Source organism: Sinocyclocheilus grahami, unplaced genomic scaffold, assembly GCF_001515645.1.
Source record: "Sinocyclocheilus grahami isolate Dianchi unplaced genomic scaffold, SAMN03320097.WGS_v1.1 scaffold978.1, whole genome shotgun sequence".
Classification (NCBI taxonomy): Eukaryota; Metazoa; Chordata; class Actinopteri; order Cypriniformes; family Cyprinidae; genus Sinocyclocheilus; species Sinocyclocheilus grahami.
In genome coordinates, this window is record NW_015506157.1 from 244,284 (window position 1) to 272,258 (window position 27,975).

At 39.7% G+C, this 27,975-nt stretch overlaps 1 protein-coding gene across 1 annotated transcript in view; it reads right to left on the reverse strand.

Annotated features, from left to right (window-relative positions):
- The window catches only part of LOC107565058 (dystonin-like), a 119,118-nt gene that overhangs the window by 51,432 nt on the left and 39,711 nt on the right, over window positions 1-27,975 (reverse strand). Inside the window, exons 30-50 of the mRNA XM_016250241.1 lie at window positions 23,376-27,851; window positions 23,112-23,258; window positions 22,488-22,637; window positions 22,126-22,359; window positions 20,969-21,121; window positions 20,029-20,262; window positions 19,546-19,830; window positions 17,748-18,287; window positions 17,020-17,196; window positions 15,622-15,745; window positions 15,155-15,363; window positions 13,960-14,277; window positions 12,588-12,754; window positions 10,886-11,042; window positions 9,960-10,086; window positions 9,788-9,844; window positions 9,436-9,671; window positions 9,104-9,233; window positions 8,701-8,900; window positions 6,829-7,324; window positions 4,803-6,271 (exon numbers count right to left, since the gene is read on the reverse strand). Coding sequence (XP_016105727.1) covers window positions 4,803-6,271; window positions 6,829-7,324; window positions 8,701-8,900; window positions 9,104-9,233; window positions 9,436-9,671; window positions 9,788-9,844; window positions 9,960-10,086; window positions 10,886-11,042; window positions 12,588-12,754; window positions 13,960-14,277; window positions 15,155-15,363; window positions 15,622-15,745; window positions 17,020-17,196; window positions 17,748-18,287; window positions 19,546-19,830; window positions 20,029-20,262; window positions 20,969-21,121; window positions 22,126-22,359; window positions 22,488-22,637; window positions 23,112-23,258; window positions 23,376-27,851 — 10,086 coding nt within the window. The remainder of the gene's footprint in view (window positions 1-4,802; window positions 6,272-6,828; window positions 7,325-8,700; window positions 8,901-9,103; window positions 9,234-9,435; window positions 9,672-9,787; window positions 9,845-9,959; window positions 10,087-10,885; window positions 11,043-12,587; window positions 12,755-13,959; window positions 14,278-15,154; window positions 15,364-15,621; window positions 15,746-17,019; window positions 17,197-17,747; window positions 18,288-19,545; window positions 19,831-20,028; window positions 20,263-20,968; window positions 21,122-22,125; window positions 22,360-22,487; window positions 22,638-23,111; window positions 23,259-23,375; window positions 27,852-27,975) is intronic.

Below are 27,975 nucleotides of genomic sequence, written 5' to 3' on the forward strand. Positions count from 1 at the left end.
GACTGTTGCTCAGTGGTCCAAAGTCCTCTTTTCAGATGAGAGCAAGTTTTGTATTTCATTTGGAAACCAAGGTCCTAGAGTCTGGAGGAAGGGTGAAGAAGCTCATAGCCCAAATTGCTTGAAGTCCAGTGTTAAGTTTCCACAGTCTGTGATGATTTGGGGTGCAATGTCATCTGCTGGTGTTGGTCCATTATGTTTTTTGAAAACCAACGTCACTGCACCCGTTTACCAAGAAATTTTGGAGCACTTCATGCTTCCTTCTGCTGACCAGCTTTTTGAAGATGCTGATTTCATTTTCCAGCAGGATTTGGCCAAAAGCACCAAAAGTTGGTTAAATGACCATGGTGTTGGTGTGCTTGACTGGCCAGCAAACTCACCAGACCTGAACCCCATAGAGAATCTATGGAGTATTATCAAGAGGAAAATGAGAAATCCAGAAGGCCAACAATACACTAAAAAGTTTTTTTTTTTTTATTGGTGTAATGAAGTATTCTAATTTGTTGAGATTGTGAATTGGTGGGTTTTTGATATATTCACACAAAATAAAATAATTACATTGAAATTTATATATTTAAATTTATTTATCAGGACATATTTATGTGATACTATCATATGTGAAACCCCTAATCTAGGTGATCCATGTGTCATCTTCTGTGACATTTCAGCATTGCTGCCGAGAGTGTAGGGAGTAGTGAACAGTGTGTAGGTTTCTGGGAATCAGTACACAAACTTTTTGTGTTAGAAAAAAGAGGAAATCAGGAAGCTGGAAGAGGTGAAGAGGTTAAAGATATGTGTGGGGTGTTTTGAAATAATCCAGGCCGAGAATTAAGAAAGGCAGAACATTTGTTTTTATAGTTCCAAGGTCCAAGTCTCTAATGTCTCTGAGATGTGTTTACTGCTGTTGACGCCACATAGACGCCTCATGAAGCAAATAAAAAGGATTTATCTTTCTGACGCCATTTATTTGGATGAACTTGACCATTTGCTGTGCTTTACAGCTGCTTGATTTTGTGGCTTTATTTATAAAAACGAGCAGAATTTCTGTTCAATTAGTTTATAAATCCATTCTTATGTAAAAAGTGACAATTTACGTAAGCATGACTTTACAAACAATTTGCACAGAAGTCTGTGGCCCTTAGGAGTTTTGACCAACCATTTGCACATGGCAAAAACGTGCAAGCCAGCCTTTTAAATGTGGATGAACAAATTATCTGACCTGATGTTAAATGCATGAAACCATTCAATTAAAACCAGACATGATGGGAAACAATGCCTGCCTGTGCACAGAAACAGGGCAGGGATGTTCCCCATCCAAAAAAAATCTCTGTCAACAAAATCTCTCACCATTCACACGAACAATACCCACAGGCACTGAAACGCAGAACTATTATTTAGATGAGAACAAAGGTTTCGTTGAAAAAAAAAAAATCTCAGAGTAAATTCCTCCGGCACTGGGATCCATTGAGCCAAAAACGTTATCTCTCTCTCTCTTTGTCAATGTCCCAGGCAACATGATAGCAGTGAAATAACAACTTCATCATAATGCAACAATGTGCACAAGTTCTAGTGCTGTGCTGGTGGAGGGTTTCAGGTTGCCTCTCGGGCGTTTGTACAGTGAGTCAGGCTGATGAGTCAGCTCAACACTGGGGACTCACAAAGACCCTTTTCCCATCATCACCTTTGGAATTACAAATAGCTATGATTCAAGAGCCAGAAATTCCCACAGGTTCACAGGAGACATTAATGTCATGTCTAAGTAGTGGAAAAATAGACTCTTTAATTTCCAAACATCTCCTGCAAGTGTAAACCTCACCGTCACAATGTCAGGGTGTTGTGGGTTGATTTCCGACAAACATCTTAAGTCCTTATGTATTAGGCTTATTCACAAATGAACCCACTGAATTGAAGAAAAAAAGATAAGGATAAACAAGCTACTTCACACGTATATTCTTAAATGACAGAATCAGATTTGATTCTGAAAATCTATGCCTGTCTTTGTGTTTGAGTTTAATGGCCGTATCAAGGAGAGCAAAGCTGATTTTCCAGCAGCAGCTGATGTAGCAGTGATCATCCATCCAGACATTGAAAAGAACAAAAAGAACGGGGGAGCCCAAACAACAAGGGGCCACATGATTGACCGAACAGCGGCAGCTGATGCTTTATCACAGCGCACGGATGTCCATGTTTGATTCATATGCATGTCTGAACATAGGTAAAGCTTTCTGAATGATGTTTTTTTCCACTTTAAGTCTTGACAATGGTATTAACCAGGACTGATATTGTAAATATCACATCGTTGTCTTCAGCAGGTTTTCTATCACCGTTGAAATAAAACTACAATATTATCTATTCTAATATTTGCTTTGATTTCCTTTAGTAGTAATTAGACTATAACAAGAACAGAGAAATCTACTCCAGGTCTTTTGTTTATGATAAGAAACACACTGCGTTGCCATAACAAAAGAAAAGAAAGAACACTTTGCTCCGGTATTTGGGGGAATAAGTTATGATGATGTACAAATGATGTACCATTTGAAATATTGAGTAAAAAAAGGTCCAGAATCCAAACTGACCAAGACAAAGATGTAATTTTTGAGAGATGAGGTCAACTTCTCTAAAAATATTGCTGGTTATTTAATAGTCAATCTTTATCGTTTGCATCTGTGGTGCAGAATATCATTTCAAATTGCCTCTCAGTTTGTCAAAACTAGGGGTGCAACGGTTCAACTTCGGTTTGTATCACGGTTTTAGGGTCACGGTTTCGGTACGGTTCGCTATATGCTATGTTTAGGGAAAAAACTATATTGTCAAATAAAAATAGAGAAAATTAAAACAAATAATCTAACTACAAAAAACAGCACAAATAAATAAACAGTGAAAAAATATACAAATAAAATAAACAGTGCTTTTCAGGTTTTTTAGGTAGGTCTAACATAGTTTTTAGGTACAGAAATTGAATAAATCAAATGTAAAATAACATTGCATATTTGACTGTATAAATGAAATATTAATCCTTATTAAAGTTACAAAAGTTATTCAATCAAGAGCAGTGAGTGATTTCCATGTTGTTGCTGTTTGATTAATATTAAGAAAGTGCTGTCACTTTAAGAGAACACACTGATCCAGTGCACTGATACTATACGTTCAGTCGTTCGCTATATGCTATGTTTAGGGAAAAAACTATATTGTCAAATAAAAATAGAGAAAATTAGAACAAATAATCTAACTACAAAAAACAGCACAAATAAATAAACAGTGAAAAAATATACAAATAAAATAAACAGTGCTTTTCAGGTTTTTTAGGTAGGTCTAACATAGTTTTTAGGTACAGAAATTGAATAAATCAAATGTAAAATAACATTGCATATTTGACTGTATAAATGAAATATTAATCCTTATTAAAGTTACAAAAGTTATTCAATCAAGAGCAGTGAGTGATTTCCATGTTGTTGCTGTTTGATTAATATTAAGAAAGTGCTGTCACTTTAAGAGAACACACTGATCCAGTGCACTGATACTATACGTTCAGTCGGCTATGTCTGCTAGGGTACTCACCAAGACGGGCATTTTGACATAATTCTGGAGTGAATTTGTCCATTCAAACACAATACTTCACAGAGAGCTTAATATTTGCACGCGTTCTGAGACGCGGGTTCACGCACTTCGGATGAGCACACACACAGATCTCACTGCGCGTGCGTTTTCGCGTCCTCTGGCTCTTTAATATTTAAACTGGCAAGGCTTAACTTAAATGAGTTTAGTTTAAACACAGATAGCAACGTGTGCTGTTCAGGTCTCACCTGCGCTATCAACACGTGATGACGGCATAAATGACAGTTATTCCAACATACAGCACTCGCACTGAACAAAGAGTGACTGGTTTGTCCATGTATTGTTTTTTTCTTTCTCATCGCTCTTGTTGTAATGTATTGGGAAACCAGAATTTGTATCCATCAACAGAAACAAGCATTAGCCGAACTCTAACAAACCATATTACAGGTGCATTGTCAGATTTAAGTTGAACCGCGGTCCTAGTGTATGCCGGACCGTGTGTGGAGAACCGTATGGTTCGATTTATTACCGAGAACCATTGTACCCCTAGTCAAAACAAAAACCAATACAGTGAGGCAACCAGAAATTGTTGTGCAATATACACTTCTGCTGTGAGTGTATAACTGTCAACAGTTTTTTTTTTTTTATCAAAAACTGAACTGTGGTAACTAAGATGCATGACTGTATTAAACAAGCATGTTTTATTAAACCCAGAACATTCATTTAAAGATTCTACTAGAAACATCATAAATATGCAGTGCATGCAACCACACGCTCTAAAATAAAAAGGCTGAACAGATTTGTTAATATAGCATAATCAGTTTTCTAATGTTTTGCACAAGAATTGAATCTTTACATATAGCAGGTCCAAATTCAGAAAAAAAAAATGGAATTAGCACCTATTGTTTGCAGTTGAATGGAGAGGCCTGCTCTAGCATAGCTAACAGGGCAAGGAGCAGAAGTCCGACCCCACTACCTTTCACTGGGCCGCTACGATACACGGCACCCCACTGGCTCCCAGCTGCCTCACCGCACATTCGCAACAATGCCCCATCAGCTGACGCTATTTTGTTAGCACCAGATGCTCACGGACATACTGAACTGTCTAGAGAAGGTCTAACACGTGGCTAACAGATCAAAATCAACATAAATCACAATATATCAATCCTTTAAAAATGTCAGTGACTGCTATGGATCTTCTAGAAGGGGAACAGAACAAGGTGAGACATGCAATGAATCTTAATTTTTACCTTGAAGGTCTCCAGTTGTTGGTTAATGACTTCTGTTTCCAATCCAACAGACCCTTGGGACTCCTCTTGTTTTTCGGCACTGCTCAGTTTGTGGGTAAACTCTTGCGCCTTGACGTAGAACTCTTCCAGATGACTGAGGGTCTCCTCAACCTGTTCTCTTCTACCCATGGCTCGGTCCATCAGCTTTCCACACTGCTTGCCCAGGGTTTCCAAGTCTCTCTTCAGACCCAAGAGATCTGGTGAGGCCTCTGACTCCAGCATCTTCTTGCAACTGTCTCTGCCATTGGCCGTGTTGGTCATCAGATCCTGAAGTCTAGCAACAAAGTCTTTGATAGTGCTTTGCTGATCCCATAAGGTGTCAAGACCCCTGCCTACTGGAGCCATACCATCGAACTCATCGTCCAGGTCTGTGAAGTTCGCAAACATTTCACGAATGCTGTTCTGGAATTGTCCAATGCCCTGGAGTTTGTTCTCCAAGGTGGAGCAGGCATCCTCTACCTTTTTAGTAATTGACATGTGGTCTTTTTCCAAGCTGTCTGCCTGAAGAAGAAGGTCTGTCACACCTTCCACCTCAGAGGCATCTACCACAAGACTTTTTGCCAGATTTTTGAGATGCTCAATCTGGTTGTGGACACCCTCTAAGCTGTTGTGCTGAGCCTTCATGTTGGTCAGGTTCTTGTTGCTGTAGGCCTGGACACCCAAAGCCGAGTGAGAATCGAGCTGTTTCCTGGCAGCCTCCAGCTGCCCTTTGGCTTCCTTCTGTAAGTCGTTGAACTCTTTCAGCTTCTGTGAGATATTTTCTAACGATTCTCTTTTGAGTGTTAAATCTTCTGTCAGCTTATCCACTCTTTTACCAATGGTTGCCTTCTCCTCCCTAACCGAATCGCCATCTGAAGTGACTACCTCCAGGAGGCTGTCGGCAGCTGTGTTCGCCATCGCAACTTGCCCTCTGTGCTTGTCAACGTCTTTCTGGATGGCCTTCAACTGTGAGAGGGAGCCCTCGATCTCCACTGAGTTCGCACTGAGCTTCACGTTCTTCTCCCCGTCTTCACACTCTTGCAACCATGAGCTCAGTTTCTCAGAATGTTCCTTGTACTTCAGTGCCCTCTGCAAGGCCCCCTGAAGCTTTTCTGCTTGCGCAGCATTACTTTTCTTCACATCGTCCCAGCTGGACTTTAGAGCAGTGAGCTGTCCCTGAAGGGCCACCTTTTCTGCCCCCTCCGTGCTCTGGAGCAGAGCTTCTCCCTCTTTAATGATGGTGTTATAAGGTTCTTCATGCTCACTAATGGCCTTTTGGATAGCACTGTTCTCCTTGAGACTCTGTTTTAACTTCTCTGCATTAGCAGAGATGGGCTGTGGCTTACACTGCTCCTGCAGAGTTTGATTCAGCCAGGCTTGGAAGTCCTTCGATGTTTGATGGAACTGCTGGGAGCTGTCGAAGGCTGAGTTGAGCTGCTCAATCCGCTTTCCTGGTGGACGCAAGGTAAAATATAAGAATGTTAGATAAGAAGTCTCAATAGTTGTCACAATTATGTAATACTGTGTCGGAGCAGGGCATCACATGACAAGTCTCAAACGCCAAGCAATCTTTCTGCTATGCCTGAAAGCAAAAATCACAACCAATTGGAACATGGCTGATGTTTGCTATAGAGCTACAGTATGTGCAGTCTGTGGGGACACTAAACCCTATGCAACAGAAATAAAGAGTTGCTTGTCATAGTTGGATAATATTTGACACTTGAGGCACAGATGGAATCTGCTTGTTTTTGCCTTTTGCATTTTTAAAACTGATTTTGGGGGGATCAGTTGAATTAATCTTATTAAACTGTATTAAATTTAGATTGCTACTTGATAAATACTTGATAAATGAACACACAGGTCAGAGGATGCATATGACTTTATATAAAAAGGGGCATTCAAATTCTAAGGACATCTGAACAGCTTTCGGCAATGTGCAAATAGATAACCAAGATATTCTGTGATGTTGCAGAAAGAAGACAAGAGTATCTGAAGTAAACTACAATACCTGCTTTGTCCTCAAGTTGTCTAAATGGTTTAGTGATGCCCTCTAGCTGTTTTGTCAAGTCTGCTCTGAGATACTCTTCAGTCACCATGGCAGAGAGCTCAGAGCAGACACTTTCTGCCTCCTTCAGCCTCTTCTTCTCCTCTCGTAGCTGAGCCAGGATTGCATTAGTGGCTTCAATCTGCTTCTTCACTTCATCAGGTTGGGTGCTGAGGGCCTGCTGGTTATTAAGTTCAGTCTCCAGGCAAGTGGCACTTTTACTGAGGCTTTGCAAGAGCTCCTGGAATTGAGTGGTCTTACCGACAGCCTGCTCAATGAGAGCATGCCTCTGAGACAGCTGACCTGTCAGGGCCTGCCACTTCTGGGAAATAGATGCCAGCTGTTCTTTAACCTGCTCTACGGCAGGATCCTGCTGCTCTGACGCACTAGCGATGGCTGTGGCCGCCTCGGACAACTTCTCATACTGAGGCGTGCGGCTGTCAAACTCCTTGAGGAGAATCTAATCAAAGAAACAACATATGGCATTAAGTAATAGGCATTAAGGGATTACTAATCTTCAGTTGCATTAGAAATCTTTGTAACATAATAGGACAGTTCACTCAAAAAGGAAAATACTGTCATCATTCCAAACTGGTTTGGCTTTCTTCCATGAAACACAATAGTGTTTAACAGAATGTTTACACTGCTCTTTTCTGTACAATAAATAACATACAGGTTTCATTGTACCAAGGTCTATAAAGCTCTAAATACAGCAAAAAAGCATTGCAAAACTTTAGTTTAGGGTCCAATTCTCACTATTAACAAGTTGCTTATTAGCATGCATATTACTAGCATATTGGCTTTTTATCAGCACTTATGAAGCACGTATCAATGCCTTGTTCTTCATGACCATATTCTACATCCCTTAATCCTACCCCATACCTAAACTTAACAACTACCTTGCTAACTTTTAATAAGCAGTAATTAGGAGTTAATTGAGGCAGAAGTCATAGCTAATAGTTAGTTAATGGCGAGAATCGGACCTTTAAAATAAAGTGTGACCAAAAGATACATATGTCCATATGACCAGTGTACTATATTCCAAGTCTTCTCAAGACAAAAAACTGGTCATATGAATTACTCTTATGGCACTTTCCTGGCTTTTTTTTTTTAAGTTTGTCAGCCTCTGATTATATTTGTCGTTTAGAACAGAAAAAGCCCAGCAGGAACGTTCTCCAAAACATGTTTTCTCTTCTCCGAAAGAAAGTCACATGGATTTGGAACAACATGATGATGAGAAAATGATGACAAATTTAATTTGTAGGTGAACTAGAGTTGGATAATATATATTGTGGCGACAATATAAATTGTGTGTATATACACATACACAGAGACTTTGCTGTATTGTGTAATATGTAAATAACACAAGAACGTTTAATGCTATTGACTATTGTTAGAGAGATAATTAAACATGCATGAATGAGAAAAAGCTTGGGACATTCTTGATGTTTGAGAGTTATTAAGTGCAAAAAAAAAAAGACAGAGAATTTCCCTCACTGCTCTTGACTGAATAACTTCAGCAGCTTTAACAGTGATCAACGCACATTTAAGATTTTTTTTTTTTACATTTAACTATTTAATTTACTGTACCTGAAAAATGTATAGCTTATTTATTTATAGTTTATTTACAATTTAGTTTATTTAATTTGTCTTTCTTTATTGTACTTTCCAATTGTTGTAATATGCATCGCATTTTTAATAACATTGATAAAATAACAAAGTTACATATATAGCTGTAATAAAATAAGAGTACGGGTTTTGTGAAAAAACATTTGGCGTGAACTACTCGTTTAACCTCCTATAGCCTCTGATATTTGATAATATATCAACCAGTACCTGGACTTGCTGCTTTTGTGTGTTAAGCATGTTTGGGTCCACAGACAGAGGCCCCAGGACACCCATCATCAACTCCTTCTCCTGCAGCCACTGCGAGAGCTGCGGCTGGGTCGTCTGGAAGAGCTCCAGCATGCGAGACGACTCCTCCAGGTGCTGTTTCCGGATCTCCATTGTGCCCTTGACCTCCTCCCATCCTGCATCTGTGTGTGGAGCATAACACACATCATTTTATCACTCCCAGCTTCACTTTAGCCGAGCACTGATTCAGAGCTTGAGCTTTCACAGGAGCTTCACTTCAGCTCACAGTTGGTGCAGAAGGTAAGTGTGTGAATCTGCACCTGGCCATGCACACAGATGAGCAGATAAAAGTAGATGATTGGTTTTGGATGTGATGCATGCATACCTATCTGTGCCATCATGTGCTTCCACTTTTCTGCCTCGGGTGAATCAGGGTGTTCCTCGATTAAGCGGAGCAGATTCTCCCTGAGCTGCTGGAGCTGCACTTGCTTTTGTTTCATATTATCTTCAAAGACCTGCAAGACAGACATAATAATCAGCTATTTCAATGCTTATAGCTTAAAGAATCATCTTATGATGACATACTGTTAGATTTTCTGTAGTTATCGTTGAGAAAAATCTGTGAAAATATGTGGAATAGCCTGAAATATTGGAATACATTCCCAGAGAAACCTGGCAACCACCTTCAAGTAATCCACAGTAATGCATTTAATGTACCTTCTGCTGCTCTATCTGTGATTTTACTGCATCTTTCTCAGATGGATGGTTATTCAATGATGCTGCTGTCTTCTTTGTGTCTTCCATCCACTGACGTAAAGACTCAGCCTGATCATGGACACCTTGAACTCTCTTCAACAAAGCGCTGAGCTCAGAGGACCTGGCCTTCAGGAGCTCCCCCAGATGTTCGTAATCGTTGTTAATGTAGGACATGTTCTGCTGTACCAGCATCAACTCTAATAGCAAATAAAATATATGCTTATAGTTTTATACAAATAGGCTGAATAGCATACATTTAAACTGACCACAGTATTAGTAATTGGTCACAGGGAAAACTAGTATGAACTTTCACCTTGGTTTGTCAGATAAGAATGGCTGCCTGAATCAGAACCATTACTAACAGCTGATCCTAAAGAGAGAGAGAGCAAGAAAAAAGACATTCCATCTGTTTGTTTTTATGCTAGATGGAATTAATGAGTGATCATGTAGAACTGAGACAATCTTAAAATATTCCTGGGCAATACCTGAGTTGTGACGCATCTTGGCTTTGGCCGGTGATGTCAAAACACTGATTAGGCTACATAGAGCAGATCCTTTGCTATTTATATCCTGGACTGCAGGAGCTTTGGAAGTCCATTCGTCCAGTAAGCCCTGCAGACAACAGACCAGAAAATGTCATTTGAAAACTTTCAAATCTATATAGAGTTAAGAGACGTTTTGACATTTTGAGGAAATGGATGGAAAAAGATTTTAAAAATCCTTAATCTTTTCTTTGCTTTGAGTCTTTGCTTGTTTGCTAGAATGATTCTATTTTGGAGTTCTTTCCCAGACAAACATTTCTTCTATCATAATTTCATAAAAAGTACTAAAATGCAATGCTTTGCAATTTTTTTAACCGAATATGTTGTAATACTATAAATAATGCTTTTGTTTGTCATTTTACAAAACAATTATTAAACATTTGGTTATAATGGAAATGAGAAGTATCTGTCTGGCCAACAGAAGGAGGGTTTGAACATAAGAAATGGCTTTCATTTAATTGTATGTTATTACAAAACCCGTTAGTATTTGAGAATTGCAATTTAGAGAGAAAAAATTAGTAAAAATATTTATGTATTATGTATTATTTAAATACATTGATTATTAACTGACTGCTAACTAACTTCTTAGCAAGTCCACAGCTTACCTAGCTCATCCAAAAACGGGAAAAAAGGTCCATCTCACATCATTACTATCACAAAATATATCAAAAGTTCATATTAGCTCACATTCCATTCCAGGACATGCGGTAATTGTGTCGACAAAAATTAACAAACAGATTTTAAGTAGTTTAAACTGAAGAAGCTATTCTATTCTATTCTAGCTATTTTCTGTTCATTTACATCAACGTTCTGTTCTGAAGGTTTTGTGGTCCCACAATAAGAGGTGAAAAGTTAAATCCATCACTCACATTGACCTTCTGCAGGTCTGTTCCCAGGCCCTGTTCACTGCAGTTGGGCTGAAGCACTGGCACTTGCTCTTTTGTCTCCTCCAGCCATTTCATTAACACCCCTGCGGCAGCTTTGAACTCCTGCAGCTGCTTCTGGCAAGATGAAACCTCCTCTTTTCTGCAATACATAGGATACATATGCATATAGAGTTTTATTAAATAGTCTGACATCTGGCAAAAGCGTAACTAATATTTCTTGTAATACTGTTCCATTCCAGCACATGGTTTTAATTCTATAACAGTTCTAGCGTCACTTTATCCAATTAAATAACAGAGACATATGTCAGAGCCAAGAGAAGTATATAAAAAAGAATGGGACACACTGGAATGAGACAATATGTGACCCTGGACCACAAAACCAGTCATAAGGGTCAATTTCTCGAAATTGAGATTTATGCATCAGCTGACAGCTAAATAAATAAGCTTTCCAATTGATGTTTGTTAGGATAGGACAATATTTGGCTGAGATACAACTATTTGAAAATCTGGAATCTGAGGGTGCAAAAAAATCGAAATACTGAGAAAATAATTTTTAAAGTTGTCCAAATGAAGTTCTTAGCAATGCATATTACTAATCAAAAATTGAGTTTTGATATATTTACGGTAGGAAATTTACAAAATATCTTCATGGAACATGATCTTTACTTAACGTCCTAATTATTTTTGGCATAAAAGAAAAATCGTTAATTTTGACCCATACAATGTTTTTTTGGCTATTGCTACAAATATACCCCAGCGACTTAAGACTGCTTTTGTGCTCCAGGGTCACATATCATAATTTGAGGCATAGTCTGTGTTAGGGGTTGAACAACTTCTGATTTTTTGAAGTCGACTTTTATGTGATGAAAGTCGAGTCGAAGTCGACTAGTCGCTGATGACGTCATTAATGAACAAATAAGTCTGGAGCTGTGATAAACAGCTTGTGCACATACGGCATATGACACAGCGCTGCCCACATGGCTATTGCTCCTATAACAGCGTTTTTTATCAGTTCTTTTGTCTTTGGGTCGTTATATTTCTCAGAAATCAGATACAAATAAAGTAGCACAGTAAAGATTACATTAATATGAATGCATTAGTGAGAATGATTGCGTGTGTGAATTAATTCTACCTGGCAGCGTCTCTCTACTAGTAGTGAAGCTGTGTGATTTAGTTATTAAGAAATATAAGCTTGAACTTTTCAGTTTCTAAGTTATTTTACTGAGAAATCACAGAACAGTGTTGACAATACATTTCCGCTCTGACTGATTCTGTGCGCGTGATGTACGAGCTGTCTGTAGCCTATGTGTGTGTTACAGTGCAGCAGCGCATTAGATTAGAACGGCGATTAACTTACCTGTGCAATTAGCAATTTAAAACCTGCAATCTCCCGTTCAATTTCGAGCATCCAGTAATATAATCACATATGTCTTGTGGAGCACTTTCAGAGTATGCATTTATTTGTCATTTGAACTGTTTGGAAACGGAGCGTAAATGTGGAAGTCCTTCAAAGATTTCTTATCCTGTTGCGCCCTCTATAGGACCAGCGACTAGTCGACGTCAAGCTTAAAGCGTCATGGCAGAGCACTGAAGTCGACTAGTCGATTAGCCGGTGCAACCCCTAGTCTGTGTTTTATTTTAAGTATTGTTTTATGCTAAGTGCTGTTACTTAACAATCACTTACTTCTCAGTATTTGTCTCCTTAAAAGCATTAAAGCTGTCAGAGATGTTCTGCATCTTGCTCTGAAGAAGAGCTGCGCTTCCTTCTGGACCCAGCTTGCAGAGTTCCTCAGACAGTTTCTGGAGCGTTTCCACGTCTTTTGAGTGCTCGGCTAACTCTGCATTTGTGTCCTACAAATAAAGATGTTATTACAACTTCAAGATGTGAAACATCAACAGACAACTGATCATAGACAGGTTGTCTCTCTTCCAAACTATAGAGAGCTATCTCGCTGTCCATCCCGGGTTTTTTTTATAATAACTTCACAGCCATGTTTTTAATGTATTTGCTATTGCTATTCATTGGAAGGTGGTATTATGGATCGATATTTTCAAGCTAGAGCATTTCTTTGGACAAAAATAAATAAATAATTGCATTCACCCAGTCATGAGCAGTGTTGGGGAAAGTTACTTTTAAAAGTAATGCATTACAATATTGCGTTACTCCATAAAAAAGTAACTAATTACATTACCTAGTTACTTTTTATGGAAAGTAACGCGTTACGTTACTTTTGCGCTACTTTTTAAAATCTGGACAAGGTTTGCTTGTTTGTTTTTAAAATAAAAAAGTTCTATTTTTGGCAAATATAAAAGCCTTTTCACACCAAAAGTGAAATGAATGCGCCTCAGGCTGAAGGGAAAGTACAGTAGAATGCAGAAGAAGACATTTCAACACACTTCAGCAATAAAAAAAAGACACACAAATGTTTGTCTAGAGTAATTAGTGCTTATTAGTACGCTTGAACTGGATCATCGAAGCTCAGAAGCAAAGACATTGGTTAATAGAATGGGATTAAATACATAAAGCATATTTATGTTGTTTAACATTTAATTATTGCAGGTTTGCGTCATATTCTGAGTTGCATTTTTTTATTCATTTTGAGGAATACTGAATCTGTGGGGTTTTTTTTGTGAGTGAGCTTATTTTAGAACTACAGTAACATCTTCTGATTTCTCTCAACACGGGGACAGCAGAGCTGTCAGTCAATAAATTGGGAAAAAAAGTAATTTGCTTTACTTATTTGAAAAACTAACTCAGATATTCTCTTTTAAATTAAAAAGTAATGCATTACTTTACTAGTTACTTGAAAAAAGTAATCTGATTACGTAACTCGCGTTACTTGTAATGCGTTACCCCCAACACTGGTCATGAGTATCTTTAGTCTGCCTTCTTAGAAGAAAAAGACTGTAATTTTTAGTGTTCACATCCACTATATGCCTATCAGCTTTTTGGACAACAATAGGGCATTCCTCAAAGCTAACAGACAAGAACCAAAAGCATAGAAGTCCAATCAAAATATGTAGTTTAGGAGGCAGTGCAGTCGTGAGCAGCACACCTGGAGGAGCTGTGAGAGCTCAGCGACGGTCTTTCCTGGTCCATCTGTCTCAGAGAGAGCCTGCGAGCTCTTCAGCACAAACTGCTGCACCTTCTCAGATGTCTTCTCAAACTGCTCCACCTTGTCTCGGAGCTCCTCCATCTGAGCCACCTGCTGCTTGTGCTGCTCAGAGGCATCAGTAAACCGCTGGGACAAGCCCTCCATCTTAGTCTGGAGGAGGGCGGCAGCGGCCGGCTCAGCGCTCTCCACAAACTTCTTCACCTTTGCCTTCATGGCCAAGATGCTGCTCTGCCTGCTGGACATGTCCTGCTCCAGAGCCTGAAAGAAATGGACAGGCGTTTTTTCCCCCATTTTTTAAGGTTTTCTTTCTTTTTTTTGTGGTTATGCCATTACTGTGTTTATTAAAGTTGACATCTGTAGCATCAAATGGAACAACAGAAATAATACAAATATGTGAGCCTGGCGCACAAAAGCAGTGTTAAGTCGCTGGGGTATATTTGTAGCAATAGCCAAAAATACAGTGTATGGGTCAAAATTAACGATTTTTCTTTTATGCCAAAAATCATTAGGATATTAAGTAAAGATCATGTTCCATGAAGATATTTTGTAAATTTCCTACCGTAAATATATCAAAACTTCTGTTTTGATTGGTAATATGCATTGCTAAGAACTTCATTTGGACAACTTTAAAGGAGTTTTTCTCAATATTTAGATTTTTTTGCACCCTCAGATTCCAGATTTTTAAATAGTTGTATCTCAGCCAAATATTGTCCTATCCTCACAAACCATACATCAATGGAAAGCTGATTCAGCTTTCAGATGATGCATAAATCTCAATTTCGAGAAATTGACCCTTATGACTGGTTTTGCGGTCCAGGGTCACATATTTTCCCAGACACTATCTCTGACTGGCACTGGTCGATTTTGAATTCAAGTCATCTTAAAGTTCTTCTTCATGTTGATACAATGAGAGTGAATGGGATCCAAAACTGTTGGGTTCCCAATACTCTTCATAAACTCTTTTATGTTCCACAGAAGAATGAAATGCAAACAACAACAACATGAGGCGGTATTTTCATTTCTGGGTGGACTATCCCTGTAACTGTGCATTACAGAGTTTTGTCTGGTAAGTTTTCGCTATGTGGTTACGTATTCGCTTTGTAATATACAGTGCATAGTATCTTTGGACACATACTGCCTCCTTGCTAAGTGCATCTGCAATAGAGCTGGAGTCCAGCGGCACTTTAGGCGTCTCCTTCACGCTCTCTTCCACCTTCTCCATCCAGGACATCATCTCATCCAGGCCGTCCTGCACACTCAGGGAGCGCGTCAGAGTCACCTGCAGCTTCTCATTGCGGTCACTCACTGACTTCGACAGGTTGTCGTATCTTTCTACGATGTCATCTACAAACAGAAAAGCATTAATAAATGATTTTCTTCCCAAAAATCTTTTATGAATAGAAACTGCTTATTACAGTATTTTAGCATCTAATCGTACATCATTTAAACTTCTTTGTATATGTTATACTGCTTTTAAGTTATGCTGACTGAAATTCTTCATGGTCTTAAAATAGGCTTTATTTTCTTTATTCAAAATGCTTTTTTTTATGCTTCTGGTGTGAAATGTGACCCAGACAGGTTTTTGTGAGATTTTTGACTCACCCACTGTCTCCTGAATCTCCTCTGGATGGGACAGCAGGTCTCCCTCTGCACTGATCAAGGCATCAGCTGTTTTTCTCAGCGTATCCACTGCAGCCTGACGGGACGTTGTTTGCCCTTGAAGACTCTGTCACAGACCAATGCTTATTACACTCCACTAATAGGACTGCAGTCAATAGACTGATTATGTTAAAAGCACAACATCAATTGTGTGTGATCTATATCCATCTCCACAGGCCATACGACACAGGGACATTAAAAAGGCTGAGTTGTTTAGCATAAGGACATATACATACAAGGTCAGAAGACAGTTGTACTATACAGTACATCCCTAGAGTACAGTAATGCAGCATGAATATATTTTCTGTGTGTGTATCTGATCTCACTGCTGCTCAGCCGAATCTGGTCTGAGTGCATCATGGGAGAAGTAATCTATTTAAGTATGATTAGCATTGTCTGCTTCTGTATCCACTTCTGCAAGAATTGCGAGCTATAATACAACACAAGCAAATTAAATCTGAGCTACTGTAAGTAATATGTGTTGTGGTATGTTTTAAGGGCTATAAATGAAACGACTGTGTCATTTATTTAAAGTGCATTTTTATATTGGTATGTTCAGTTTTACTGAAAGCGAATAACAGTCTCCATAGAAAAAAAATAAAGAAACAAATTTGTTTAAATAGTACTAGAGTGCTGTTTTTAGTTCTATCTTAAGTGAAAATAATACTTTCATAGCTAGTTCAGCTTTTGTTTATGGTGAAATTAAATGGCAAAAAAAAAAAAATACAAATATTAGGGAACTTTCTGGCTTATGTCTAAAGAAAATATATTGATTAGGTATATTTGGTCTATATAATACATATTATTATTAGTTTGTATGGATGTTTTTGTCTTTGGGAAAATACAGATTTTTTATTTTTGTTTTTCTCCACTGTAGCTCTATTGCAGCGGTGGCGAACTCCGGTCCTGGAGAGCCGCAGCCCTGCAGAGTTCAGCTCTAACCCTAATTAAAACTCACCTGCCTGTAGCTTCCTAATAACCGTTCAGACCTTGATTAGCTTGTTCAGGTGTGTTTGATTAGGGTTGAAGCAAAACTCTGCAGGGCTGCAGCTCGCCAGGACCGACGTTCGCCACCCCTGCTCTATTGTTTCAAAGAGAGTAATGGGTATGCAGCTGGAGATGACATCTATAATGACATCTTGAACTCTTGTTGGCACTCAGAAGTGAGAGTTTATGCTGTCATGAGTTTCAGGTGGCTGTAGTAGCATTGTTATATATGATTATATAATATTCAAATTCCAAAACTGTAATTGCTCAAATGAGAATGACCAATACAATGTATATATTTGGACAAATACAGTTACATTATAATTATATTATATCGTGTCATAATGCTCTTGCCTTGGTCTCCTCCAGCTGTCTCTGTAGGGTTTGTGGGTCTCCAGCAATAGGCTCTGACTGCTGCCTTCTGGACTCTTCCTCAGAGACATTCAGCCACTTCACCAGAGCACCGCTGGCATCTTCATACTTCTTGTACTTGTCCACCACGTCTTTCAGGTTATTTCCAAGCTGATTACACTGAAATGCATCGGAAGTATGTTTTTCAGTGTATCATTTAAAATAATTAGTTTCATTTCATTTATGATTTATATAAAAGACTGAAGGGTTTCTGCTGAATGCTGTGTGAATGTTTGCAGAATTTAGAGGCAAATGCTGCCATCTATTGGTTGTAATCAAAAAGTGCTTCATTTCCCATCCAGCAAAATGATTCAAAACTACTCTTAACACTTTAGTTAAGGGGCCCATTCTCAGTATTAATTAGCTAGCATGCCTATTATTAACATATTGGCTGTACTTATAAAGCACATATTCTGCATCCATAATCCTACTCAATACCCTAAACTTAACTACTGCCCTACTAACTATTAATAAGCAGCAAATTAGGAGTTTATTGAGGCAAAAGTCGTATTAATGGTTTGTCAATAGCAAGAATTGGACCTTAAAATGAAGTGTGACCAAGAATTCAATTATAATGTTCCTGGAAATAGGCTCATTTTTTTAAAGCAAAACATAATTTCTTCCTTTCTTTTTGATTTGCAGTGACCTCTAGGATTTGACATTTGAAATACCTGCGTATGCAAGGCTTTGTAGTGACTGGCGGCAGAGTCCAGCCTTTCTTTCACTGCAGCACAAGTCCCGGACATATCGACCATCGGCAGGCCGTCCGATTCACTGTGATCGCAGGCCTTCGCTGCGTCCAGCACCTTCTGACCGGAGATGGTTATGAAGCGCAGGTCTCCTTTATGAGAGATGACGTCTTCAGAGAAACTCTTCTGTCTCTGTAGATTGTTACTCAGAGTGTCCAGACCAGCAGCGGGCACACCGAGCTCCTCCATCTCCCCTGTGGCCTGCTGTAGCCACGTCTCAAACTCCTCACAGTCCCCCTTGAACTTCTGAAGCTCCTCCTGGACGGTCTGGACCTGCTTCATCTGCTGCTCGGCCTGCGTGAGAGAGGCCTCGTAGCGACCCTTCAGCTCTTTAATGTCCCTCTGTAACTTGTCTTTTTCAGTGGGTGACAGGACCTGAGCCTGTTTGTCGAGTAACGCCTGTGCTGACTGTGTGGCGATGATCAGATCCTGCTGTTGGGACAAGATCTCCTGGTGGTGGGCCTGTGAATCGAGAATCAAGAGCTAGTAAGTCAAAGCATTTTATTGCCATTCGACTTCCTTTGAATTTTAAAATTGAATGCGTTTTATTCAGTATTCCATTTTCACCTGAATCCAATTTAGGCTGTTAACAAGTCACCATTAAATTAAATATTCTGGGTCTACAGGTTATGAATGCACCAATACAAATAAATGACCTTATGGTGAATATAATTGCTTAGCCCTTGTTTCTACAACATTTTCTTAAAAAATCTCAGTAGGTGAAATGTTTGTCAAGTCATGATATTTACAGCTACAGTTGTGATTGAAAGTTTTGAATTTTCTATATTTCTGCATAAGTATGACCCACGAAAAACTGAAACAAACGCGCCCAAAATATTAAAGGAAATTCAAGACTAATTCAAGACCAACAAAGATCACTCCAAAAGAAAGAAGGGACGCAAGAAGATGTCCAAATTACTTAATTGCCATCTAGTGCAGAAAATTACATGAGATCATTGTCTTTTGCCTGGTTTCCATTCCATTTTGCATGAGAAGTGTAATAGTACACAGTAGTATAGTAACTTCTCAGCAAATGAAGGCCTTTCTCACTTTGGCTAATGTTCATATTCATGAGTTCGCCATCAAGAAAACACCAAACAACCATGGTGTCATGGCAGAGTTGCAAGGAGAAAGCCACTGCTCTCCAAAAGGAACATTGCTGCCCGTCTGCTGTTTGTTAAAAGATCATGTGGACAAGCCAGAGGGCTATTGGAGAAATGTTTTGTGGATGGATGAGACCAAAATAGAACTTTTGCGTTTAAATAAGAAGTGTTGTGTTTGGAGAAAGGAAAACACTGCATTCCAGCATAAGAAACTTGCTCTATCTGTGAAACATGGTGATTGCAGTATCATGATTTGGGCCTGTTTTGCTGCATCTGGGCCAGGACGGCTTGTCATCATTGATGGAACAATGAATTCTGAATTATATGAGCAAATTCTAAAGGAAAATATCAGGACATCTGTCCATGAACTGAATCTCAAGAGAAAGTGGGCCATGCAGCAAGACAACGACCCCTAGCACACAAATCGTTCTAACAAAGCATGGTTAAAGTTCATGTTTTGGAATGCCCAAATCAAAGTCCAGACCTTAACCCAATTAAAATGTTGTGGAAGGACCTAAAACAGTTTTTTGGGTCATTTTTTGAAGAAATATAGAACATTCTATAGGGTTCAAAAACGTTCGAGCACTGTACAGTATATGGTATACTCAAGTACTTACTTGAACCCTGTTAAACTGCTGGTCCAGACCAAGGTCTTTACCATCTTGTTTTTCGCCAGCATGTAGACTTGTGTTGTCTGTAGTATCTAATGCATTTCCATTAGGATCATCTTCCGCTCCAATTATTCCCTTCATCGATGTGTACTCAGGCATGTTTCCATTCTGTTTAACCATCTGGTCCTTTTGTATTCCACCCATTTCTTTCTCTTTCCCAATGTTGGAGATCCAGCCTAGAAGACCCTCAATCTTAGTTTTGCTCTCTTCAAGTTGTTCAACAGCTGCCTCCTGTACAGTACAGAGAGGAAAAATTGCTTTGGTTTACATAATCAAAAGAAGAAAAAAATAAAGAAAATAATCAAAGAAAGTAAACAAAAAACGTCTTATAGCCAGCACAAACTAAATGCAATGGAGGAAGTGACTAAATTCAATCTTTTGAAACCTTTTGATTGAATAGTGTTTAGGAAAGTGTTTTTCCCCTCTAACCTTCTCAGTCTCCTGCTTGATAGCACTGGTCAAAACCTGCTCTAGATCCTTCCTTGACTCTTCTGCCTTCTGGTTAAGCATATTCGCTTTGCTCTTCAATTCCTCCAGTTTGTTCTCAAGAGCCGATATCTGCTCTGGAGTGAGTTTACTGCGATTCTCCTCCAGAAACTTCTTTGTGCTACTGATGACTTCATTGAGCGCACTGGCATTAGCCTGGAGGTCTTTCTGTAAAGCCTGAGAGACCAACATAGACACACACACACACAATTAATCACAACAAGCCACACAAGGCCATGTGTTACAGTGATTTTACTACAGATAAGGGTTACCTGTTGCCAACCATTGCCAACGCATTGCTAGGCACTTGTGAAGGTGTTGGTACAGTTGTCTGGGTTTATTGCTGGGGCATTGCTAGGTTGATTTGTGTGGTTGCATGGCTAAGCATTTACTGAGTCTTGCTAGTGTGGTGTGGGTGAGTGTTGCTAGGATGTTTAAAAAATGGTGTTGGGTCATTTAAAATTAACAGCACACCTTAAATCAATAATTAACACAAATGGATATATTTTTCATGGTTGTTCCATAAATGTGTGGGATCAGAGTTGTGTCAATGTTTTGACACAGGTAATGATGCTCAACATAGACCACCAATAACCTTACAAATGAATGCATTACATGTATAAGTTGTAGAAAATGTTACCAGGTTCAATAATTAACACAAATGGAGATATTTTTCATGGTTGTTCCATAAATGTGTGGGATCAGAGTTGTGTCAATGTTTTGACACAGGTAATGATGCTTAACATACCCTCTGAGGTCGATTAACGCGGATACGCGTTTTGAGGCATCTTCTCCTGATCACACCGAAAATAACTTAAATTACACTTTCAGTTTTGATCTTACAGATAAGAGCAAAGTTGTAGAAAATGTTACCAGGTTGTACCTGATGCTCTTGCTGGTATTGCTGGAGGTCTCCCACAGTCTTTGCACTGGCAGCCTGCTGCTGGTGTCCAATGAGGCGATTTTCTGTCTGTGTCAGATCATCAAACAGCTCCTGCAGCTTTTCTGAAAGCTCCCTCTGCTTCTCCACAGCAGCCTACCACATAAACACTCAGTTAGAAAGACAAACTAAAACCTTCTCCACAGAGCTAAAACACAGCAGCACACCAAATACTGAGCATTTAACCATCAGTAGTGACTGAGTATGCTGTAAACATGCCAGCCGTTCAAAGGGATTTTGGCAATGGTAAAGAAAGGTGGGTTAGTGCTGCTTTTACTGCTGGAAAGCATATCCACATTGAATAAAATGTTGGTCCTTTGGTAGTTAAGAGCTGAAATGGTTCAGGCAGGCTGAAAAATGCAAACATGATCAGAAGAAGGTAAGTTGGTGGCAGTGATCAAGCCATGGCTTTTCTGTATTGTAAATAGAAAAAAAGTAACGTGATTAAACTCAGAGCACTGCAATGAACATCACACAGCACACAAATAATACATTCATGAATAGACCAAAACTCTTTTTAAAGACCCCACAAAGTAAAAAATTGAGTTTTGAGGCTGAAATTTACTGGCTCCTAAACTCCTAAAAGTAGGTAAAAATAGCCATTACCCATGGGTAGGGTTGCAAAGGGGTGGAAAATTTCCAGCAAATTTCCGTAAACTTTCCAAAAATCCCTGGATTATTCCAAAAAAAATCCTGGAAAGTTTCCAAAATTTCTGGAATATTTCCTAAATTTACTGGAAATGTTCCACCTTTTTGCAACCCTACCCATGGGCATATCCACATTTTGCAACATCAAGTAGCAAATTAAGTTAATGACTATGGCTTAAACACAGTGCTGTTGTCTATTTTTAAACAGGATTAGTAAATTGTTCAACATGTTCTGCACCAGTTTCTTGTTTCAAAAGGAAGAATGTCAATGCACCAAAGGAAACTGCATACAAGCCACTTCATGGGGTCTTTTGGGTTTCCTCTTTAAGGGCAATGAGTTTTCCAGTGCTTCATATCAAACTATACCTCACATCAAAGCAGCAACTTCATGCATTTTAATGTTATTAGATAAAGGTCAATGGTCAGTGTGATCTCTTCGATCTCTCTCAGACCTGCTGCTGAGTCTCATCCTCACAGATCTCCAACTGGATCTCTAGAGTTTGTCTCTGAGTGAAGGCTCTGTCCATGAGCTCTTTGAAGGATCTCTGAGTAGTGCTAAGAGCCCTTAGAAGGTGTCTGCTGTCAGTGGGACTCAGGAACTGAGCATGCTCAGAAATGAAGTTTTGGATATCAAAAGCAGCATCTTCCAGGAGCTGTCGGGTTCCTGATAAGTCTTTCTCTATGTCCTGAATCACGAACAATGAAAAACACTAAGCAAAACTGTTGAACAGATAGTGGCTTAATTCGATATGGGAGATAAACATCACTTTTTAACTTGTATTTCATGCAACTTTGAAATAACACGTCAACTTACCTTATTTTGCTGAATCTTGTTCTTAATTATTTCTATGTTATCAGCATCCATGATATCAAGCTTAGACACCATCTCAGAATTGTCTTGCATACAAGCTGAGACCTTCTCAAGAGAGCTTAGCAAATCCTGACACAAGGTTTCCAAATGGATCTGTAACCCATATTTGAACAAGTGTGAGAATCTAATTTTCATCATTCTCTATTCACTCTTGCTTTCTTTTCACAAGCCTTTACTAACCTTCACTGTCTCAATGGCTAGCAGTATAGCATTACTTCGCTCAGCTGACAAGTGGCAAACATCTGTGAAAGCATTCTGTAAATCTACATAAACTGTGGCCAAATCTTGGTGGATTTGCGTGGGAACGAGTTCATCAGCGGAATTCAGAAGTTGCTCAGCTACACTCAAATCTGCTGTAAGCAAGTCAGGGAGAGCGGCAATCTGTGCTTCCAGGGACTAGAAACAGCGTGGGAGTAGGTGGGGAACAAAAGGAAGGAATTGTGAAGAAGAGCGACAGAATAAAAGGAACAAGCGATAGACTACAGCACAGATAACCATGCAGAAAGAAGGCACAGGCAAACAACTCTGTGAGTCAAGAGAACTGAGGCTTTATATTTTTTGACAAACCTGAACTTCCTCTAACTGACAATGCAACCCCTCAATGAATTCTGCCAACGGACCCTTGGTCTGCAAGTCGCTTCTTATATCTTCAAGAGTATCACAGTGATCCTGAAGCCTCCCAACACATTCCAAGTAATTCTGGGTGGAATACCTCTGCAAGAAGTACACCATTATACTTACACCTTCATCCAAAACATGCATCTGGATGACGCAGAGTTGATAATACAAAAATCAGCATCTAACTCAGTTAAGAGTAGTATCAGTACTCACTCTAGGTTTGACTCTGTCTGTTTGCTGTATGTATGGATCCTCTGTCATAGAAACCAGGTGGTTCGAGTCGGTTGGCTGGAAGTCGTCATCTGCAGCAGCAGCATCATCTGTGGTTGGAACAGGAATGATTTTGGCTTCCATGCTTTCTTCTCTCGGGGCAGTGCCTCCCAAAGGGCTGCTTGGCTTTCCATCCACTTCCTCGAGCATTCCTTTATCTCTATCTATGGAGATCCCCTGAATCATCTCCAGTAGATCAGTCTGATGCTTTGGTTCATCATTACTCTCATCAGATGGCCAGTTCTGAGCTTCTCTTGGTTCTTCATGTTTTTTCAAATCCAAGAGGATATCAGGATCCCCACCTCTCTCATTTGAGTTGGGATGATTGGTTGGTGAGATTCCAGAGTGGTGCTGAATAATTTCAATAATGCTATCGATGGCTTGGCATTTTTGTTTTTGAGTCTCAACCACACTTGCTCCATCCATCTTCATTTGGATCAACTCATTTAAAAAAGACTTTAAATCACTGCCTCCCATTGATTTTGGTAAACTTTCATCTTCGGCCATTGCCATGTGAGGTAAATGAAGATCATCTTGGTGTACACCTTCAGCAACCACTGTATCTCCAGCTTGACACTGGTTGAAGATGTCTCCGCTTTGTTCGCTATTTTGATCAATCATGGTTTTGACTGAAGGACTTGGAATTTGGGAGGCAGATTGCAAATCATTGAATTCTGCGATTATATCCTGTGAACAATGACCCAAGGTTGATTCATTGTCACTTGTAAAGTTTGATTCAGATGATCTGGCTAACTCATCTTTTGTAGTGGTTTTACAAAATATGCCTTGCTCACTTGGGTGCTGTATGTTATGATTACCTCCACTTGAATCACCTTGACTAGAATTAGTAACAATTTCAAGTGGTAACTGCTCGGAATTTACCGTTGATCCAACTAAATCCATTAAATTGAGCTGACATGTGTCCTCAGATCCTTTGAAACCTACAGAGTTTTCAATGTCATCATTCTTTTCTACCTTACAGTCAATACTGCTTTCTGCACAGACCGCACTGGGCTCAACTTTTGTTTGTGGTGCATTTCTGTCCTCATATTTAACCATGTCCTTTACTCTATTTTCAGAACTAAACACACCTGAATCCTCAACAGAATGCTCATCATCTAGGTTCTCGCTTACATTATTGGAGTATTTAGCTTTATGTGAAGCATTGGTCTGAGATGACACCTCTTCTTTCTCATTCAGCATATTCTGAACTAATGTGTGCTGATCATCGGTACTTAAATTCACATCTGCTATAGTGGCACTTGTGCAACATAAAGATGAGTTTGACTGCAGTTCAGCAACATTTTCTACCACTGGTAGTGAAGTGCTTAAGCCCTCAGAAGGCTTTTTGTCAAAATATGCATTTGATTCAGACTCCACTTTGGACCTGTTGAATTCCTGTTCAGGATTAGATTTCCTTTCTTCAGAGCAGATATAATTTTGTGATGAACATGATATCCCAGAGTCACTCTGTACAGGGCTAACAACCTGATTCGACGTTGTCTCAAGATATGCCACCTGCCTGACACATGGAGAAGGACTTACAGTTTTACAAGAATCATCAACAACAAAAGTGTCCACGCTGTAATGTGGTCTTTCTGTCTCATTTCCTTCCAAAGTGAAACCTCTTTCTCTTTCATCTGTAGTGTCTATGTCGTTTTTGGGATCTGTAGTCTTGAAACTAGCACACTGTTCATCACAATCCTCCCCCATTGCATTAGTCTCAGAAACTTTATCAAACATATTGTCTTTTGATGGTGTGTCAGTAATGGCGGGTAACAGAGAACCCTGACTACTGCTCACACATGCTATGTCTGTAGATACCTGCGTGGCTTCATCTGATCTCAAGCTCATCTGGCCTCTTTTTGCTAAGTCAGGCACCATAACGTCTTCCCTTTCATCCTGTTGTGAATGTAGCATCCTCTCAGCCTCTTCATCATCCAACATCCCAGACTGGTGGGCATCGTTTACACTGAGCACACACTTTCCCTCTGGATCAATGATGGCCTTCCTGATTGCCTCTGAAGAGAGAACACTTCTGCTGAGATCATCAGTAATCAGACCCGTCTCTAAAGCATCACAAATGCGAATGGTTTTTCCAGCTGCTGCATCATAGAAACCACCCAGAAGGTTCTGCTTTTCCATGATCTGTAGTGCTACCTTACTTGAGATGCAGCCTTTACTGACAGAAATTTTCAGAACTGACAATGTAGCACTTTCGGTTTCTTTCAAACCGTCCTCTTGAAGCTGCAGTGCGAGTACTTCCAAGACAGTCTCTTCATCAATAAGGCCTTTATCGAGAGCAGCTGCAAGGTCATACCGTTTTCCAGAGGTGACATCTAAAATCCCACCTTCCTCCACTTGTGCCCTAAGAAGATGGATGGCATAATCTCTCTCAAGTTTGTCATCCCACACAACCTCTGTATGTGGAAATTCAGAGGGCATTTCTGTATAACTGATTGTTTCACTGGGCAATAGCGTGGAGTCTTTTGAATGTTTTTCCTTGCCTTTACTGGCATCATGACATTTGGGATTCACTTCCATCGAGCACAAACTTGAGGCAGTTGCTGCTATAGAAAAGGTTGTTTGTGATAACTGCATTGCTTCCGATGGTTGAGGAGAAGCTATGTCACTTGTTTCTGCTTGGCACTTGTCTGTGTTTGAACATGTAGAATTCTTAGACAGTTTGCTAGTTTCAATTACAGTCATATGTTCAACACTGTCTAGGAAAATATCCCATTTGCGATCAGTTTCTATGGTATTTATTACAGATTCAGAGGGTAGAGTAGGTTTTAGGCAATTGTGTAATGCTGTAGAATTCACCACTCCATGCTCTTTTTCTGTTGTGCTTTCCAAAGGTTCGCATATTTGTAATTCTCCCAAAGCACTATAATCGGCAATCAGACAAGCGTTGTCATTGTCAGAAATGTTGTTATTCAGTTGAGACTCTTCTGAAACCTTCATATGAAGTCTGATAGTCTTATCTACATGTTCTGATTCTGATGTTTCAAAGAGTAATTTAGCCATTTTATTTATCTGCCAATCAAAGATCAACAGTCTTTGGCCTGACTTTGGATCCATATAGCTATTCATCATGAGGTAGGAAATAAATAACTGTTTCGCCTCAGAGGGAGATGGTGCATCTGTGCTGTTTTCATCACTGATTTCTTCACCGGCTGAACAAGATCCATCGATTTGAAGCTCCCGCATTACCAGCCAGGATGAAAAGCTGTTATTCAGTTCATCTATATCAGGGAACACATCTGGGATTTCTATTGTCTTCAACAACTCTTTTGTAAATGTCTCAATTAAGTTGTTCTCAACCGCTGAGTCAATGTCAACTACCTCAGAGGTTTCAGGTATGTACAAGGCTGTTATTTTGTGCCGGTTACGCAGCAGCTCAGACGCCAGTCTGTCTGTGATCATGTTTTGCTGAAGAGAGGTGGAGAAAGAGAGAATTTCACCAGCGTTAGGCCAAAGAAGACCCATGAAGGCCTTCTGTCTCTCCAGAACTAACAATGCACTGCTGGAGCTTATTAAGTCACACTGGACAGCCTCATCGACGGTAAGTCTCGACCTGTTGCAAGGATTAACAATGCCACCATTTTGGGCCTGATGGCTCAGTATCTCACTCGCAGTGTCCTGATCGATCAGACCCTCGGATAAGGCCTCTTCAACAGTCAGCTTTCGGCCAGTTTTGGGGTCAACTATGCCTCCTGCAAACAACTGGGTGCTCAGCAACCAAAACATGGTCTCTCTATCAATGATGCCCTCGTGCATGGCTTTCATAATGCTAATCTCTCTCCCAGACATCAGGGATATATTTCCATCTTTTCCACATTTCACTGGAAGCAGGCGAAGTCCTGTAAGCTTGTGCACAATGCTCCTCTGCATAAGCTGACTAAGTGTGACATTTTCTGCAGTGTTGGGGTCAATCAAGTTCTTCCAACTATCCTTCCTCTCCAATATCTGGATAAACAGTGACTCGGGTATCAGGCCAAGTTGAAAAGCCCTTTCCAGATGTAGAATATCACCAGTGTATGTCGGTCTTAACCCTCCAGTTGCAAGCTGGATTTCAATTATCTTTATTGCTGTTTGCTCAGATATAGCCCCATTTTCCAGGGCTGTTATAACCGGCAAGGGTTCTAAAGCAAATTGGAGATTCTGAAGACATTTTTTAGCTTCATTCAACTCTTGCAGTTGCTTGCACATCGCGTCATCCACAAGTTTGTTCTTGAATGCATGCTCCAAGTCCATATACAAGTGCTGTTCAGGCCAAATGAGTCCAGTGGTTATAAGCTGGGCCTCTAGAAGACCAACTCCTGTGTTCTGGTCGATGAGGCCGTTGTTCACTGAGCAACACACAGACATGACAGCTCCACTTTCAACATCCAGAATCCCTTGGATGACCTGCAGTGCCTGGAAAGAGATCAAAGAAATCAAGATGTTTCTAAATGCATGTTCAAACATGATCACTATACATTTCCATTGCAATATTGGTTATAAAAATGATCAAACATACTCACCCGGTCCATGGATTGTA